The sequence below is a fragment of the Anas platyrhynchos genome, chromosome 1 (assembly GCF_047663525.1).
Source record: "Anas platyrhynchos isolate ZD024472 breed Pekin duck chromosome 1, IASCAAS_PekinDuck_T2T, whole genome shotgun sequence".
NCBI lineage: Eukaryota > Metazoa > Chordata > Aves > Anseriformes > Anatidae > Anas > Anas platyrhynchos.
In genome coordinates, this window is record NC_092587.1 from 190,835,510 (window position 1) to 190,854,921 (window position 19,412).

Here is a 19,412-nt window from a genome sequence, read left to right on the forward strand (position 1 = left end):
TGTCTTTCTGAATGCTGACACTGCTTGTCAGACATTGGGTTTATTTGGGCCATTTCCTCATTTGGTCTCAGTCAACAGAGGTCCTTGAAGTTAGGTTAATATGTATAATGCTAGGTTAATATGTATTGGTTGGGGATCCTGGCACAGGATAATTTAGATGTTACATGGTACTTTTTAACTATTTTTTTTTTTTATTTGGGATCACACAGGACCAATATCTTTCAAAGAGATGTGTCTGTACAGTTTTAATTTTTTTATATTTTTATCTCCTTCTGTTTCCTTTTTTTTTTTTTTTCTTTTTTTTCAGGCTTTTGAAAAAGGAAGAAAATTTTATTTTTATCCCTCGTTCCCGTGAAGAGCTTCCAGAAAACTTTCCAAAGGAAATTCCTGGGATCTGTTACTTCCTCGAGGTCAGAAGTGGTCAGAAACAGCCAAAATCCTCCATCACATCTGCCAGAGTGAGAAAAGTTTCTTACAACATTGGCACCATGTTCCTCCGGGAGACTAGCCTATGAGGCCTGCTGCAGATCAAAGACTCATCAAAAAAGCACAAGCCCAGAACTGGGTCATGACAGGGGAGTTGGAGGTTCTTCTATTTCACTGCCTTGTCCTGAACAAGCAGTAAAAGCTTCATGTAATGTCAGGCAATAATCATTTTAAAAGGTGGGTGACTGCTGTCAGTAAACAAAGTGGAGACAGGGAAAAAAAAACAAAAACAAAAAAAAAAAACATTTAAAAAACATACTTCCACGTTTGAGGAATTTCATTCATAAACTTGAGTCTGGCCCCTTTATGACAAATAAAAACAAACAAGACAAAACCCCCAACTCACATTAGAGGTTGGTTTTGTTTTGTGCCGAAAGGGTGATGGTTCTTTGTAGATTTGCACCAGCTAAGCAGAATTGGGAGTCAGTTCTGATTATGCATTCCTACATTTAATGTGTTCTTCAGTAAAGTAATGATGTTTTTTAACTTTATGAACAAACATTTCATACATATACTGTAGAGCTGTTGTAACCTTCCTGAAAGGAGGAATTATAATTCAGTATAAATGTTGTAGGGATTTTACCTATTTTTATACATATTTCACTTTCTGGATAATTACATTCCACATACTGTAAGCTGAGTGAGCTTAGATAGCTTTTCAGAAGAAGCTACTGTATATTTCATATATTCTACCTATCAGATCTTATTGTTATACGAATAAGAAAAAGTCATTTTTTGACTTTTTGGCAGCAAAATATCAATATTTTAAAGGAAAAAAAAAAACAAAACACTTTGGCAAACCTATTTACCTGATGTTTATGCTAAAGCTTTAGATGAGCATTGTCTTGCTTATACAAAATAATGTTTGGTATTTGTCCTACAGTCTTGTGTGTCCAGTCTTTCCAGGACAAAGCAAACAAAATGTAAAAGATCAATTTGTTAACAGAAAAGTTCTGTTATACACAGTGGGGCTTGTTTCCCACAGAAGCAGCAGCCAAACTGATATTTGGTAGAAGTCCTGGACCTTTATTAAAAAATTGATCTTGTAAAACCTTACTCTGGGAGCATTCAGCAAACACCGAAAGCTCTCTGGGTACTGGTTTTCCATTTTTTAATAGGACTTGTGCTCCTATTCTACTTAGATTATAAAAATTCTATCTGTTATTAAAATGCTGTTTTGGAAATTTCCTCTGTTGGTGAGGATGAAAGGTCCCCCGCTTTATCAACTGTAAGCCAACATCCTCTGAAAATGGTGAGGAAATAATTCCCTAGTTTTAATGCAAATGGCAGTTCAAATTTAGATGCATCAATATCAATAAAAAATTAAAAGAAAATCAAACTACAGCCCAATTCTTTCCTGGTGAAAATTAATATAGCTTTATTTTCTTCAGTGAAACCAACAGAAACAAGAAACAAAATGTAGATCTGTCCCCCTGTAGACACATTTTCAGACAGTGTTTATTTCTTTGGCTTTCCTTTTCAAAAATAATGGTAATAAGTTTTCTTCTGCAGGTGTACTTCCCTTTGGGTCCTACTGAAGTGAGCCACTATTTTTCTGTTCTACCTTAGTAGACAAACAGAGCAGTGATTTGAAAGTGGCTTAGCTTTACATGGGCCTGCTCAAAGCGAAATCAAAGTCAAGACTCAACAGCACAAGAAGGCGTGAAAAGCTCAGCATTTCTATAATCCAGACCAGAGATTAGGATCTTACTTATGGATTTAGTAATCAAAACTTGAAGCACCTTTTGAAAATGAGTAAATACCATTCTCCGTGTTTCCAAATTATCCTGTTAGATCTTTCTGTGGAGGCAATGACAGTGCTGTATTTCTCCCTTTTGACCCAGCTTGGGATGGGAACAGATCAGTGTGGCACCACTAGCCTGTTGCTGAACAAATTTCAGGCTTCCTTTCCACGAAGGCTGTCTGGATGAGAAAGGACTATCTTGAACCTATGCAGACTTCAGCATGTAGAGGAAACCTGAACTTATTATACAGTATATTTTCTTGATGAAGAGAGTAGCTGCATGGGCATGGCAGGGGGGCTGGAACTAGATGATCTTTAAGGTCTCTTCCAACCCAAACCATTCTGTGAATATTACTTAAATGGAAATTCCCTTGCTTTCTAGAGGAACTGATGTGAAAGATTTCTTCCATAGTTATTACAGCATCTTTGTGATTGGAGGAGTTTTTCGTCTATCTACCTTGATAAACAGCATCTGCAGCTCTGCTATCTGAAAAAATGACTTGATGAAAAGTGTTCAAGCTTGAGGTTTCAGAATTTCCATCCAAACTACAGATCCAAGAAGTTTCTGCATCAGATGACAAATTTTTAGCCTATATCCATTAGTTTTTGTATACACAGGATGTAGCATGCATTTTTTCTAGTGAACACCAGTGAGACCTGGAAGAATTATAAATGGAACAAAGTTGTAGTTTGACCATGGGAACTGGAACACTACTTCCTAGATAATAAAGCTGTGGTTTTGATGTCATTAACTAATTCCCTAGAGTGATTTTTAATTTAATTTTATTTTTTCTAACAGCTATCAATACAATGAAATTTCATTCTTACTTTACTGGCACATCCTTATTGTTCAGTAGTTGTTGATGTCAGATTACTAATCTCTCTGGCCAAACTCTTGTTTCTCTTCTCACCACCCACAGTCATCTGTGAAGACAACAAATACAGAGGTTCATACCAAAAGCATACTTATTGCTCAATATCCCTTCTCTCACAGTTGCCAATAGGAAATGTTAATCCTGTTAATCCTGTGAGTGATCTTGGTAGATCCCTGGAAACATTTTAATGAAAAGTTGAGGTTAAAAGGTAATTCAACTAGTAAATTGGAGAAGCAATCCAAAAGTCTGTAGCACCATCCTCATCCTCTCAAGTAACTGTTTATTCTGTAAGGGAATATGAGATCACTGAAAAAAACTGAAAATTGGTATCACCATGGAGACAAAGACAATGTTTGCCAATAAATCAGCTGGCTCCCCAGATTAGAGTAGATTTATTGTATGAAAGTATATAGTCTCTGCCTTTTGTAAGCTTGTGTAAAGGTAGCACATCCAAAACTTCAGCACTGATGCCATGTATTGTGTTATTTGCTCCTGTGTTATGACAAGTGAAGTTAATGGAAAAGTGTAGACTCTCTAGAGGCATTTTTCTATCTCAGTGTGAGAAAAGTGTGAAAGATTCTCAGCACTGTTTAACTTAGTGGTTGTATCTACTTCCTGTAATATTAGGTTACAAATTTATTTTGTTGGACACCTTTATGAAGTAAAATGAAGTTCATTAGCAAGGCTGATGCTGTGAAGTCAGTTAGATCATAGTCAAATTAAATGTTTCTCCAACACTACTTTTTTAGTGGTAGAGAAAACTTTCTTATTTGTCTGGCACTGCCTTTATAAATAAAAGGGCTTTCAGAGTTTTTACCTTGGGATGATGAGGTCGAGAGCACAGAGGTGCTGAAATGGGTGTAGAAATCACATACTGTAGTTGGAATTTCCTTATGATATTTTCTTTCATATAAAATAGATTTTTTTTTCCTCTGATTAAGAAGTTACATACCTATGTTTTTTTGCTTAGCTGCAAGTAGCAACACCTGCTGGCTCGAGGTTTTGTAAGAACCAAAACCACCCTCTCTGAAGATTAAGGGAAGAGATCTACTGAAAAGTGCCTGTATGGGGAGGAGGTTGACAAGGACCCTAGCTGGGGTCATTGGTTCCTGTGCCACAGACTTGTTCTGTTCACCTTCCCTCTGCTCCAGGCTCAGACTGCAGACCAGGGACTGACCACAGAGGCAGACTCAGTGGCCAACTTCTAGTGCAAAAGTTGTGAGGCCGAAGTAAACAAAGGCAGCAGTTACCCTCTCGGAGAACTTTTTAGAGATTTCGTGTCAGATTTCTAAATCTTCTTTAAGCTCCCCTTCACACAGCCTTTTCTGTGATGCACTGCATAGAGGTCAGGAAGTCAGAGTAAGAGGAAAGCAGTGATGGAAAGGGTAGAGGGGTGGATTAAATTTTGTTCAGTATTACTCGTAATATCAGCTGTACAAAGGCAAAAGCCACGGCATGGGAGAATTGCTGGTAAGCTAGGATTCTAAAAGTGTGGTTGTCTTGCAGAATCCCACAGGATTTTGCTGTTTTAATTCCAAAGAGCCCATAGTCATTAACTGTGGTTGTGGGTTTGGCTTTATTGCTCATTCCCATATACAGTTTCAGATGCGAATTTGTTCGGAAGGCTGTTCTGGAGCCTGGAAACAAGCCTCTGCAAACAGAAAACCAAACTTTTGAAACTTTAGAAATATTCTGTGAGAATTGCCTCTTCAGAAGAAGAAATCCTTTCAGTTGAGTTACAAACAAGCCTTGCTGCAGTTCATGTGTGTATGTGCCTCTTCACGGTGCTGTCTCCTGGGCTCATGGTGGTCCCTGGCGTGCTCAGCAGAGGCATCAGGTTTACACCTTCTCTCTTTTTTCCACTAACATTCCTTTTATTCCTTTTTTTTTTTTTTTTTTTTTCCCTGTATAAAGCAAACAGTGCAGAACCATGATGTGTTGCATACATTTAAATGTATCATGGCACTGCCCTGAGACTTATATTGTGCTAATTGATTTCACGTTACCTACTTCTTGCTGTGACCAGATTCTTCTCCCTGCAGACTTTAAAATGAAGGGAAAAACAAAACAAAATACCACCACAAAACTGCTGTGTTGAATTGAAAATTAGCATGAAACCTGTGTCAGTCTTTGGGATGAGTGTAACAGGTTTCATGTTCTTCAGCCTCCACAAGCTGTCAAACGTGCTTACCTCATGCAGTCTGTCCTGCCAACATCTAATCCAACTGCAGCATCACAAATTTCTTGCATTTTCTGGGTTCTCTTCCAGCTGGAAGCTACTACCTAACCTCTGCTGAGTGCTGAGAGCTCACTGAGGAGAGTAATTACCTGTCTCAAAACTTATGACTGTTTTTGGATTCTGGTAGTCTTTTGCAAAATTATTCATTTTTAATATTGGAAACAGCAACATGCTTAAATTAGCAACAAAAACTGAAACAAAAGAAAGCTTGTCAAACCCAGAAACAGTTGGTTCCCTTCCTTCAAGAACTGGGTTTAAGGATGCCAGTGACAGGCTTGCAGGAGCTGATGCAGACTGTGCAGGAGACTCGAGAGGCAGGAGCTGATCTGCTGCTGCTCTTATTCATACTTCCATCACCTTGCATGTTCTTTTCTGCTCTGTTCTTCAGAAGACCTCCACTCTCCTTTGTTTTGCAGCCTGTATGTGGCATAGATAGTAATTCTTATTATTGTTCTCATTAGCATCTGTTGACATGGCTGTTTATATCTAAAGAATAAGTGGGATTAAAGGGCTGATCTTAGTCGTCTTTGCAGCAGACAGAACTGCTACAGTGACAGAGCAGGCACACACGTCTGTAGAGAGGGGGAGAACCACAGTGCAAGTTTTCACTAGGGGATTTGGGTGAAGTCAGTGCAGTAACAGTCTGCTGCATGTCTGTCTTTGACTTTTGTAAACACTAAGTTTATCCATGCAGCTAGAAGTTATTCCCCAACAATGTTATTAATTTGCAGTGTATGAGCAACTTTACAACAAAAATCTATAAACTGTTTAACCTCGTATGTATGTCTGTTCTTTTGTGACTTGGCTATTAATCATGCAAGCAAAACAGTGAAGCTGAGGAACGTAGCAATTCAGTCATAGGCCACAAATCATTCACCTTTGCACAGGCTTACATGTTCCTGTGGTTTAGGAAGATTAACCTCCAACTGTCTGTGGTCCAGGTTAGTATCCCAGCATGAGTGCTTCCCTAGGGGCTGAGGTTCATATTAGAGAGGCCGATTTCGTAAATGGTGCAAAGTGGCAGCTGTGTTGGCAGCCTTAGAAAAAAGATCAGTGCAGGCAGAGGTTAAACTGTCCATCTGCTCCTGGGATTTTAGTTGCCAAAGACAAAGTGAGGCAGAATGTGTTTCATCTGGGGACAAAGAGAGAAGACACTGGGTGTCAGAGAAAGAAGTGTCATACCTGTTTTATGGTTAGAAGAGAGGGAGCGGAGTGGAGCACTGGGATTCAGCAAGGCTTGCTTCTGCTGTCAGCTCCTTAACCCACTTCTGCTTTACCATTCCAAAAATCAAGTTTCATATGAAGACTGGGGGACAGGTAAACACTTCAGGTACTTGCCCCCCCCTCTTCTAGTCACAGCGTGAGGCTGCCTGAATCCCTGAGTGTGCTTGTTTTTCACTGACCACAGAGAGCTGACTTAGACTAGATCTACTTTTTAAGACGCCCAAGAGAAGTGAGATTGATCCCGCTGAATTAATCTCTCTCAAGCCCAAATGCTGTGTCTCAAACCTTTTGGTCTGTGCTGCTTTTCAGAGTTCCGCATTGTAAGTGGCAGAGGGATATATAAGTATATTCCTGGATAAATAGAGGTTTGATACGGTAGTCATGGTGACTATCAAGAACAGGGGCTATTACAGTCCTGGAAATCTCTTCCTTCCAATGCCTGAACCATTTACATATGATACGAGTGCTGCCAGTTGCAACTTCTGGATGCCATTGTGAATGTTATTTAGAAAAGCTCTTGGGCTTTGAGCTCCTTGCCAAATTATGCAAAACATCTGTGCCATCTTTACGTGAAATATATTCCAGAATGCCTATATAAGCCTTTTTAGTTATCCTGTTGTAAAGATGATGATAATGTACATAAATTCTAAAGGACAGAGGGATAGTTGCTAGGTTATCATTAATCTACATTTTTCTTGCTTTTGTGAATTTGTAGGCCCAAAATTAACTTTCTATCAGCAGAAGGTCATGTATTGAGCTACCTGTTTTCTTGACAGTAGTCTTATTCCCTAGCAATACTTTCTCATGACTACTCTTCAAGCAATAAATTAAGCCATGCTAATCTGTTCTGTGTAGGTTCCTGTACAACACCTGTTGCTTTAAAAAAGCAGCTTTTAGCAGAACATGCGATGACATACTAACAACCTGTCGTGTATTGTTTGTCCTTTCATCCTCTTCCCCATGGGAGAAGAGTATGTAGTGGAATAATTTCATTTTGTGAGGTGTTGTCTCTTTGCTAGTTTTCTAAAAATATTTGTTCCTACTTAAGCAAGGGCAAAATCAGACTTAGAAAACACTTTCAGTTGTAAACAGAATACCTTAAAGACTGCATACTGAGTAAGACTGGTCTTCTATCCTACAAAAAAAAAAATAAAAATAAATAAAATAAAATAAAACAGTACCATATGTAAGAAAAGCCCAAGAATGATAAATATCAGCACTAAAACCAGAATATCCATAAGCAATGGATAAGTTCTGCTTGACACAGCGGTAAAATGATGTTAAGACTGAATAAGATCTAAAGAAGAAGAATTCTGCTTAATTTATTTTAGTATTTTTTATTATCAGCATACCTCTAAGGTATTATTTTTTCCTTCCCTAATGAAGCTGGAACACACTGTTGCATCAATATCAGAGTTTCTGAGATTATTGCAGAGGCACATGCTTAGAAATTAATAACTATTAAGGAGAGCTTTTTTAAAAGTGAGATCATATGGGAAAGAGAAAAGAGGTACAGACATATATTCGTTGTAAAGGTTTATGTTGCATTTCTGATTGATTAAAACCATTCTGAAACTGTATAATTAAAGCACAGCTGCCTGGTTTAGGTTTTTTCCATTTGTAATACAAAGGTAAGATTTTCAAAGTCTCAGGGGATTTATTCCTCAATCCCATTTTCTTTGTTTAAACACAACCTCTTTCTGAACCTAACTTTGCTCAATATCCCAAGGTTCTGAATGCCTAAATAAGTTTAGGAAATGTGGATTATAAATCTGTATCATTTATGTTCCTTTGAAAAACTGTTCATAATGATGTATGGAAGCAAATTCTTAATATCTAAACATCTGCAAAAGTGCATTTTCCTAGTGCTAACCTGTGCTGGATGATGAAATCTGGAGTTCTTGCTAATCTATGCAGTATTCTACATATTTTACACCTTTCTGCAAGGTGATGCTCTAAGATGTGTTGCTGTGAGCATATAAATGCTCTGGTCTTCGGTGGGAATGAGGCTTTTTACCCACCTTTATAATATTCTGATGAACCCTAAGGGAGAGAGCTCTGCCCTGGCAGCTCCATTCAGTTTAGCTCATCTACTGAGGTAGTTTGGAGTAAGCTGAGTCTGAGATTTACTTTCCCATTACATCTCAAAAAAAAAAAAAAAAAAAAAAAAAAAAAGAAGTGTCAAGTGCTTGCTAGTGTTTAAGTGTGTAAGCATTCCTCTCCAGAAACTTCTCACAGGTCCTGAGAGTGTGTGGGTAAGAAACCAACATGGAGAAAGCATCTGAGGAAAGTGAAGGGAAGTATTTGTGTAGGAGAGAGCTGCGGTGTGCTGCTGATTCTCAGCTTTTGTGTGTTTGGAAGTTGGATGACCCAGACCATATTCTGGGTATGTGGCAAAATGCAAGAATGTGTTATACATAATGTCATGAACTATCATGGCATTAGGATGAGTTTGAGAGTTGATTATCCTTAGAGTTTTAGTGAAGTTGCATGAGAAATGTGTTAATTTGGGAAGAAAGAAAGTTGCTTTATATTTAAATTAGAGTTCAGTCTCTAGATGCAGAGAAAAGTTGTGGGGAAAAAGGAGTCTAAGAATTCTAAATGCAAAAATTAATGATGAATGCCCCTCTTTTTTATATCATTTGACTTTTCTAAAGGTAGCACTCAGAATTCCTCTATAAGTTTAGATGGTGAATGCAAAACCTGTCAGTGGGTGTAAAATATTACAAGTAAAGTACTTTGCCAAGTGGTATAAATTTGGAGATGATAGTAGGAATGCCTTTAAAATGTGTGTAGGGGTATGGTTATTATATGTGAGCGCTTAAAAAAAGGAAGCTTTTATGCTTTGCTAGTAAATATTGTTTAGAAATGTCTAAACCGCAAGTTTAGAAGTGTTGTATCAAAACAAAAAGATGTAAAACCTATGACATAATCTAGAGTTCACACTCTTTCTTCAGAAACAATCCTGTATATGGAGTTTTCAAAAGCATTTGCAGCCAAAAGTCATTTATAGCAAATTTCAAAAAGAACAGTACTTCACCAAGTACCTTCTGTAAAAATGCCTTACACGTTAGGTAAGGCCAAGATTAAAGATTTAACTCAGCTTGTTTAGGGTGTACTAAGAGAGATACACCATCCCAGTGCCAGGCTTTAAACACACCCCTAACATATCAGCATCATGCCTTTTACTGAAGCCTAAACAAAGCCCAGTGCAGCCACAATTCCCATCCCAAGACCTGGCATTTATATAGCCTCATGCAACAATTAGTGGTTCTCTAAGTTGTAGCCATTAACACCTTTGATACTGAAATATTGCTTATTATCCTTGTACCTCACTCTGCCCACGTTATACTGTGACCCAATAGGCTTTAGAGCATGAAGAATTTTGGGAACTGCTGTGAGACTGAGTGAAATTCTTCCAACCTAAATTTAGGTATTTAAAACTTATGTCTGGCCTGAGCTAGTCCAGCAGCCTCCCTCTACAGTCAGTGTGGACATCCTGGCAGCTTGGAGGGTGACAGTCCCCAGATAAAATGTTTGAAGTGGGATAAGCCACTGCCTTTCATGTGCTCTCCTCCTGAGACACACCAGTGATTGCAGCATGGAGGTGGAGGATTAGTGGGGGACTAGTTTGGACTAGGAGGACTAGTAGGGGACTAGTTCAGACTAGCTGCCCCACTGCAGGTGAGATGCAATCCCCTGCTGATAAGAACGGGAGGATGTGAAAGGATAGAAAAGCAGATATACACGTGGAGAGAAACATGCCAGGGACAAGGGCCAGGCTGCAGACAGAAGTACAAAGGGTCTTGGGCTGAGTGCTGAATCAGAGGTGAGTGGGAAAGATCAGAGCTGCTGTGCTGCCGTACAAGTCCCATACTTCTCTTTTCTGTTTGCTATCACCATGCTGATCCATAGACATCTGTGGTGATTTCCATTGCAGTCTTGGTTTGGGAGGCCGTGGGAAAGTTCTTCTTGGGAAGAAGCAGGCCTTTGCACTGTGAACTGTCACTCTCTCCAGAGAAAAGGAATTACAAATAGTATTGTCCTCAAGAGCTGAGAAAACTTGCAGATTTTTCATGTACAGTAAACAGTTTCTATAATTACCAGGAAAACAAAACAGAGGCAAAGCTGTGCAGCAGGGGCATCCCGTCTCATACATGCTGCTGCGATAATGAAATCCAAACCCCACAGAACTGCAGGCACATTATTCTCACTTACTTTAAAGGTCAGCTAAGAAGCTAATTTCTCAAATGGGCTCATAGCTCTGAGACAACGTAACACTAGTCATTTCTTCCAACAAATTGCAGTTGTCAGAGAAACTGGATTAGTAGCTCACAGGGCTAAAAATAGACAGAATGTGCTTGCCAGAGAGGCATGAATTCAGTAACAGGTGAAGGTAAAATCAAAATGTCATAACGTGGAGAAAAAGCAACAACAAAATGCTCAACACAAAGCAAGTTAGCCATAATAATCTCAAAATAATCTGAGTTGCCAATGGGAAGAATTGACAGGGTTTAGTATTATTTCTGTTTTATTCACCTCCCTGATCCAGCTCGCAGTGGCTGCTTTATCAGCTCAATCAGTTTGGCCACAGTGTTTTCAAAGTCAAGTACCTCACATTAGGCAGTGAAAGTCATTATGTTAAAGGCATTTTTTGAATACTGAGAAAGAAGATTCATTGACGTAACATTTTTATCTTCCAAGGGGAGAGAGGGAGACGGGGGATAAGGGGTTAGTTTATCACTAAACTTATTCCACTGAAAAATAAAAATTAAACTCCCAAATCCCAAATCTAATAAGACAGCTACAATGAAAGCAACTTTTCAAAGCTCAGCCTATCTTTACTAAAAAGAGGATAATTATTTTTCATTACATCAAACATTTGTATTTTAAATAAAACTCTGTTATGCTATGAGTTTGCAAATTAGTATTACTACCTGCTTGGATTAAAAAAGTGGAGGGGAGGAAAGGAAAGAGGGAGGGAGGGAGGAAAGGAAGGGAAGGAAGGAAGGAAGGAAGGAAGGAAGGAAGGAAGGAAGGAAGGAAGGAAGGAAGGAAGGAAGGAAGGAAGGAAGGAAGGAATTATTTATTCTTAATCCTTCAATTATTTAATTTCAGTAGGAGAGAAATTCCACTGTACTGCGTGTGACTCTAAAAGAGCTGCATCCACTGCAGAAAGAGAGCCTTAGCCCGTATAGTTAAGGTGAAAAGTTTTGTGAGGTACAGGCTGGATCTCAGCTGAAGACAGCTGGCAGTAGCTGCAATGCAGTCTGTACTATGACTTAAGCAATTCTTTTTACGTTTATATTCAGAAGCAGATCTACTTATAGTTCAGGAATAATTTTCACCACTTTCTTTAGAACTTTTTTTTTTTTTTTTTTTTTTTTTTTTCTCTGTAGTATATGTGTTTTCTGCACACCAATTCTATAAAATCTCTGAATTTCAGATCTCAGTATAGGGTATAAATAACTAATGTCAGTGAATGAAATCACTGTGAAAAATACTTAAAGCATTTATGCTCAGTGTCTTTTAGAAATAAGCAAACACAGTTCTTTTGTAAATTCTGTGCTTGCAGAAGTCTTTGGTCATCATTTCAAAAAGGGCCAAGATTAATTTTGATTTTAAGATTTAGTTAGCATCAATGCCATTTGCCTGAAATTCACTGTGTTCCAGAATTACTGCAGTGTGAGGGATTGATTGTGAAATAGAAATGTCAGGACAAGCAGCACTAGCAGTTATCTACATTGCACGTCCTACACATTTTGCACACATTTCATGGCATTCTTTATATTATAGAACAGAATATGACAAAATAGACAGAGAAATAGCTAGTAATAAAAACGATACACAATATGTGGACACTGCAGTGTCTGATAGCTATCTTGAGATAGTAGATGGTTTTATCTCCTACTTTTGGGATTGCTCTGAACTGTCATGCATCCTTGGCATCCATCCTTGCTTCAGTGGGAGATATGGTCATCACCAGCCCTAAAGCTGATAAAATTCAGGTGTATTCAGAGATTAATAACACGGACAGGATGTTTTCAGCCAGCCAAGAGAACTGATGATATTTTATTTTATTTTATTTTATTTTATTTTATTTTATTTTATTTTATTTTATTTTATTTTATTTTATTTTATTTTATTATTTTATTTTATTTTATTTTATTATTTTATTTTATTTATTTTCCTTCTGAGTTCTATGGGTTCTACTAATGGGCTCTACTTCTGAGGCTGACATTCATCTATTCTTGATTTGATTTTAACCTTTCTCAGGTTACTATGATTCTGCAGTTCCTCTTTGCAGGGTTCCACAGAGTGTTTAAGAGACCTTGTACATCTGGTTGTGTGATACACTGGTGCAACACACAGATCCTAAACTGTATTATACCACTGGTGTCCTGGAGCAGAGGACACCCAATGTCTGGAGTACAGCCAGTCACAAATGATCTCCTTATTCTCTTTGCTACTTTGCTCACCCCCTACAGGCAACTTTAGAGAAGTAACTGAATGCTACAGATAATCTTGTGGTTTATAATTCTTTCTGTGGGATAAATTCATGACTGTGAGACTTTTTCAAAATACACCAGTATTATAGGCATGAACTTCACAGCCTGAGCCCATCAAGTCATAGGTCAGACTTCTCCCAAAGCCTCTGAGAACAAATTGAGCTCTGCATGCAGTATCTCTCCTGGAAGAACTGATAACAATTTGACAGTTGTCTGCCCCAGTGATCCTGACTCCCCCATCTAGTGGAAAGACTGTGAATTTTATGAAACCATGAATGGAAAACCTCATGCTTCTGCTATTTGTTTAAATCTTTCACTTTCTTCCAGCAGCCTGATACAATTCTGCAATTGGAGATTTAAATGGCAATTCATTCAGGCTCATCTTAGTTTACCCTGCAGGTAATTCTAGAACAATTAATCTCTGATGCCTTAGAACTGTATCGTATGGCTTTTCCCTTTGATTTCAGAGTTCCCAAAGTAAAACCTGAAGGTAATTTTCTGAGATGCTCACAAACATCTCCAATAAAAGGACCAGACATGTAGAGGTAAGGTGTAGTTATGAGTAAGAAACCTGGATTCTTGTAGGAAGGGGGATGTTCACCTGAGTCCACAGTGCTCAGTTTTAGGAGTAGGAATTTTTAAGATTAGGAGTTATCAGCTCCATCCTGGTGGTCTGTTGTTTACTCTGAGTTGAGCAAAGGGAAGGAGGAGTTCAGTTTTACCCTTCGCTTTCTGAATGCTGAGAATTACTTCTTGTCTTGTTTCTAACTTCTCTGTTTTGCAAGCTGGATAAAAATATTTGTTGTCCTAAAATGTGAAGACTGACTAGATCAAAGTCTGCTCTCCTGTGTAATGGGCCAATCTTCCCTGGGTGCAAATGATTTCTGTGTAATTTGATAATTTTATTTTAGTGTGGCCTATAAAGTTACTCTGAGGAAACTTGTACTGCAAATCTACAAGCATTCTGCACTAAATAATGAGATTACAACCTTGCACTGTCAAGAAAGGATACTTACCATAAAAATAACATTGGATTTCACTAAATAATACTAGCACTCTGTCAGGGTTTGGAGCACTGTGATGTCTGTGAACTTAAGCAGTTTGTATAGAATTTCTTATAGAGATAAGGATAAACCAATTAACAGAAGTATTTCCATTTCAGTAATACACAGAGGAAGTAGGGTGGTGGATCTGGATGTTTCTGCCAATGTAATGGTTAAGAGATCAATTTTTGTACTACATAAATCTGGATATTATTTTAAAACTGCACCCTGCAATCTACTATGAAAGGATGTGGCAGGTTAGACTTCTACTGTGAGCTCACACAGACAACAGAAAACTCAGCAAATCCAAGATCTTCCCATGCTGAAACCATCAAAGTAACAGCAAAATCCTGTTTGGTTACTTTTCCTAGTTTTCAGCAAAGGAATCCACCTGCCAAAAGAAGCAGAATCCACACAAACCATCTCATGCTGCATTTCACTTTCCTTATTGTGATTCATTTGGCAGTCTTAGTGGTCTGGAATTTACAGTAAGTACCTCTGGTTGAAAATTAGCATTTCAGTTATGATTGCTTCCCCCAAACAACTGACTTTATTACTAACCAAAGACTTATCTACTTGAAAACAAAACAGTAAAGTTTGGTTTTGCCATTTTTGTCTTTGACTGGGAACAGTTGAAGTGCATAATGTAGGTACTAACCAAACCTGTGTTGTGTCATTGAGTAAGAACTATTCAAGGCTGCAGCACTGGTGTAACACAGCAGAATTCAGTATTAATCCCTCCGTGGGAACATAAGTCTATGTAATAAATTGATGTGCCATATGTGTAGGACATGGGAAAATTGTGTATTCAGTGAATTACATACGGTCTTAAAAGCTTTAACATTTGTACTGCTCTTCCTATAACGGAATGTATATCTTAGTAGCTGTGACCCTTCAGGCTTCTGAAAAATATGTAATATAAAGTTTATTCTTCTTGTTTTAAAACTGCCATTTTGTGAGTTATTGTTTACATGGGCCTCCACAGAGCAAGGGGTCTTTCTCCATGTGTTGCTTGAAAACAGGATGCTATCTGTAAATCTTGCAGGCTAGAGAGATCAGTGAATGTGTCCTGAATCTCTTCCTGATGAGTTGCTGCCTTTTTTTTTTCTTTTTTTTTTCTTTTTTTTTTTTTTTCCTAAAGCAAACAGTGCCAAAAGCCTCGGCCTTCTTTAGAAGAAACTAATCATTTGTTAAATGGCCTTCTTCTATTCAACTTTTGTTGATACTTGATTTTCTCTTTCTGCTTCCTCTCACCTAGGTAATATGAACATTTCCGAGTGTAAGCAACTGAGGGCAGTTTGCCTTCTTTACTCTTCCTTTATCCAGAGCCACTAAAGGCCTCAAACAAGAAGAAGAAACTTTACAAACTCATGCAGACATGTTATTAACAGAGAGTAGAAGGCTAAAATAGCCTTTTAAGAGCACTCCAAATTATCTTTTAGTGACATGCCTGCACTGTGTTGTGACTTCACATCTCGCTTTCATAATGTGACCTGCTATAATGTTGTATGTTACAATAAGGTCCTTTTAGGTTGTCCTAAAAAAATTTACTGTTTGTCACCATATTAGAAACATAAGGTACACTCTATAAGAAAAGCAATATACAATATACTATATACATCTTCTATTTCAATGCCTCTAGTTTTAGACTAGTATTCGTATAAATGTTTATAAACAAAATACAGGTTTTATTGTTCTTCACAGGACCAAGCAAAGAAGTTTTGCCTTGTCTTAATACTAACAGTTGTCTAAACACTAACAACATTTCTATTCACTAACAATATTTCTATTTCTTTTCTCATGCTTCTAGTTAACTTGTGGTGGGCTCCATCCTACTCTGAATCCCCATAAATGCATTTAAAAGAGAAAAGTAATGAACTATTTTAGTGCATGACCTTTGCACAGTACCTGATTCATAAATAAATCTAAAATCTCATTTATGAGTTATTAGTGACAAGCAAAACAACAAAAGTCCCCCTGAAGTTCAGCTGAGTGTGTTCTGAAGATCCTTGCATTACTTACTCAGTTTCTCAAAATTTCTTGAGTCATTATAGCAGACAAATTTTCTGAAGCTTTTGCCATGGATACTGGCGCCAGCCTTCATGAAAAATTATTCACATTTCTGCTTCCCATTTTATCTGGAAGTCTAATGTAATGGAGAAATTATCTGGATTAAAAAACAAATAAATCACATGAGTTTCCTTCAGGACAATTTTTGCTTTATTTGACCTAGTCTTCTGGTAGGTAGCTCACACTAATTACTTTTTGCCATATTAGTAATATAGTATTCAGTTTTAAAAAAAATGTTTTTCCAGAGAAACTACACTAAAGAACATTTTGTTCCTGTTTGTGACCAGGATAACTCTATTTTATATATCAGAGAAAAGTCATTGAAGTGATGATCAAATAAAACAATAAATAAATCCAGAAATTTCAAACACACACAAACACAATAGGGAAGTTATTAAGTTCTCCTTTTTTTTTTTTTTTTTTAAAAAAAAAAAAAAAAAAACCTTTGCTGAATCACATAGCAACCCCCCATGAAATATTTATTTCTTCTCTCATTTTCTCACATTTGAAACCAATAGAGCTTCAAGAAACAACCTCCACTCTCCACACACACAGAAACCCCAAACTTACCTGGTTGCATTATTCAATCATTTAGTAGATGCAATTCACCTGCCAGGTACATCCAAATTGATTTTTAAAATGTAGCTTATTCTATGGAAGTCATTGACAGTGCTTAGTTTTCTAAGCACTGCAATAACATGATCTGAAAAGTAACATTTCAGTTACACTGCCAGGTGCTCAAGATACTATCCAGACTGCATTTATTATTATTCTCCCATCATTTAAAAAGACAAATAGTTAGTATAAGTATATGTTTCTGCATTACAGGTGGAGAGTGTGTCTGGTAGTTGCAAACTTGCCTCCCCATGCTACCAAATGAATGAGCAGCTGCTTTATTACTTTTGTGATACCTTTTTTTTTTTTTTTTTTTTTTTTTTTGTCTGTTTGTCTGTCTGTTTGAATTTTTTTACATTTCTTCAACCATATCAATATCTCTGACTGGGCTGCCAAATATCTGGAAATCCTGGATAAATGCCACACTATAAATGTGCAGAAAAATTCTGTATCCCAGATGAGAATAGTTTTGTATGGGTAAGCTGGATTTCCTGCTAGTAGCAGACCAACTTTGCAAATGCACTGAACTCATCTCACGTGCTGGAGTTCCTGTGTATAGGCACAACACACGTTGACACATTGCTCACCTAGTGCAGACACATGACCATGCATTTCAGTTGGCAAAACCTGGGGCAAAAACAAAGAAGTTGAATCATTTGGAATTTCAAACATTGGCAGCAGTACATGATTTCTACCATGTACTTTCTGCTGTTTTGTGAAAACTGCCTGGAACAATAAGATAAGGAGAAAAAAAAAGGGTGATTGTGACATAGAGCTCATTTATCAAAATTTATGTTCTCTTAAACCTCATTTGCTATCTCCACGTGTGGAACTAACACCATAAAGATGCAGTAGTCAACTCTAATCATCCATCTCATAGAAGTTATATCTATGAGGTAAATATTTACTGAGTAGCTATAATACTGCCATGGGGCAGGAGGTGACTGTCCTTTTTAATAAACATTGTTCAAGGATTCATTGTTGAAATGATCAATACCCAAACACCCTGTTGGGATTCATCAAGCAACATTCTCCAGCAACATTTTTTTGGTAGGAATTCTGAATGTTATTGTGCATCAACAGTGATTTGTGGTGGTCCCAAACCTCTGCTAATAAATCAGATTATTACAGCACAGTCAAAACCATCCTACATACTGCCATGCCAGAAACCTGGTGTTCTGAACAATTGCAGACTTCCACCACCTTGCTTGCAAAGAAAAACCTTGTGGCTCATATTATAGTCAATAGGAGTCTTTGGGCTAAAAGTCTGCAAAAAGGTTTGAAACCATATCCCACACTCCTTGCTGTACAAAACATCAGTGGTATGATTCTGCAGATGTTACATTTGCTGGGTAATGCTTAGTCTGCAAACAGAACCATAGCCTGGCACATTGATGTGTTAAGCATTCCACGTAGGAGCAAGACTGCTCCTTCCCCTGACCTGCACCTGGATTTAAAGCTTAGTTGCACGGACCATTTAGGCTGCAGTCCTGCATGTGCTCAAGTGAGCAGGTAACATAAAGGATGCTGAGGGCCTCACAGCCTGCTTTGGCCAGGCCTTCTGGAAATGTTGTGAGCAAGGGTGGTGGGACTGTGGTCATACCTCATCGGGTGGTTGTGGATGGGAGTCACACACCCAGTACCTAATGCAGCATTTCAGACATCTAAGGACTTATTTTTCCATACATTCTACACACATTCGTACACATTTTATGAATCAGGTCTGTGATCAATGTTTTGACCAATTTGTTTGCTGCGGTTTCATGGGGTTACTATCTCTTTGGTTTGCAATGTAAATAATATTGTACAACTGCTATTTTATGATACAAATGCCATGTGAATTGCTTATTTTTAAAACGTTAAAGCTCTGTTATGGTTTATTTACAATGCCATCTTACAGTATTGGTTTAATATACAAAGTATCTGTATGGCATGATTAAATTGCTTATGTTTTACAATGTCAAATACTTTATTTTTGTTTTCTAAAATTACTACATTTCATCCTATGCAGTTTCATAAATGTTTCATAAGTGGCTCATTATGTCTGGAAATATTGCTTCCATTCCAGTAGTGCAGGCATAAGAACAAGTATTCCTGATCATCTAGCAATTTTGGATTAGAAATATATGTACAAATATGTAAGCATTTATAGGTAATCTGAACATCTACTGTATCTTCCTTGCTTTTCATGCAAAGATGCATTTTAATCATTTTGTATACGTTTTATTTGTAATTATTTGTGTGTCACGCACAGTGTAAATAACATGTTTCATTATGCAAGATTTCTAGGTATTCAAGATTACAAAAAAGGTGAATTTGTATATGAAAAGAACTTGACTGTAGATTGGAATGACATAAAATAAAGTGGTGATGATTATGTTCTATTTATACTGTTCAATTCCAAATTGTCTGTTAAAGAAAAAACATTTCATTTGCTCTTTAATGTCCACCCAGTTATTTGCAGCATATTTACATCAATAAATCATGCAAAAGTCTATTAAAAGTCATGATGAATCATTGAAATTTTCCCTTTGTCTGTTGACAGCTTACCCATGAAAAGCAGAATTAAAATATAGTAAAACTCAATTCAATGGAAAGAGTCCCAAA

The 19,412-nt window shown here is 37.5% G+C and overlaps 1 protein-coding gene across 2 annotated transcripts in view; it reads left to right on the plus strand.

The window, feature by feature from the left end:
* The window catches only part of GUCY1A2 (guanylate cyclase 1 soluble subunit alpha 2), a 172,683-nt gene extending 153,494 nt beyond the window's left edge, over positions 1-19,189 (plus strand). The window contains exons 8-9 of one of the 2 annotated variants that reach the window (XR_005264040.2): positions 308-663; positions 1,999-19,189. Coding sequence is in view for 1 of the 2 variants with exons in the window: in XM_038175780.2 (XP_038031708.1) it covers positions 308-515 (208 nt within the window). In the remaining variant the exon portion in view is untranslated. Of the gene's footprint in view, positions 1-307 lie in introns of both variants that reach the window. The other variant, XM_038175780.2, reaches the window with a different exon arrangement.
* Positions 19,190-19,412: the final 223 nt, after the last annotated feature.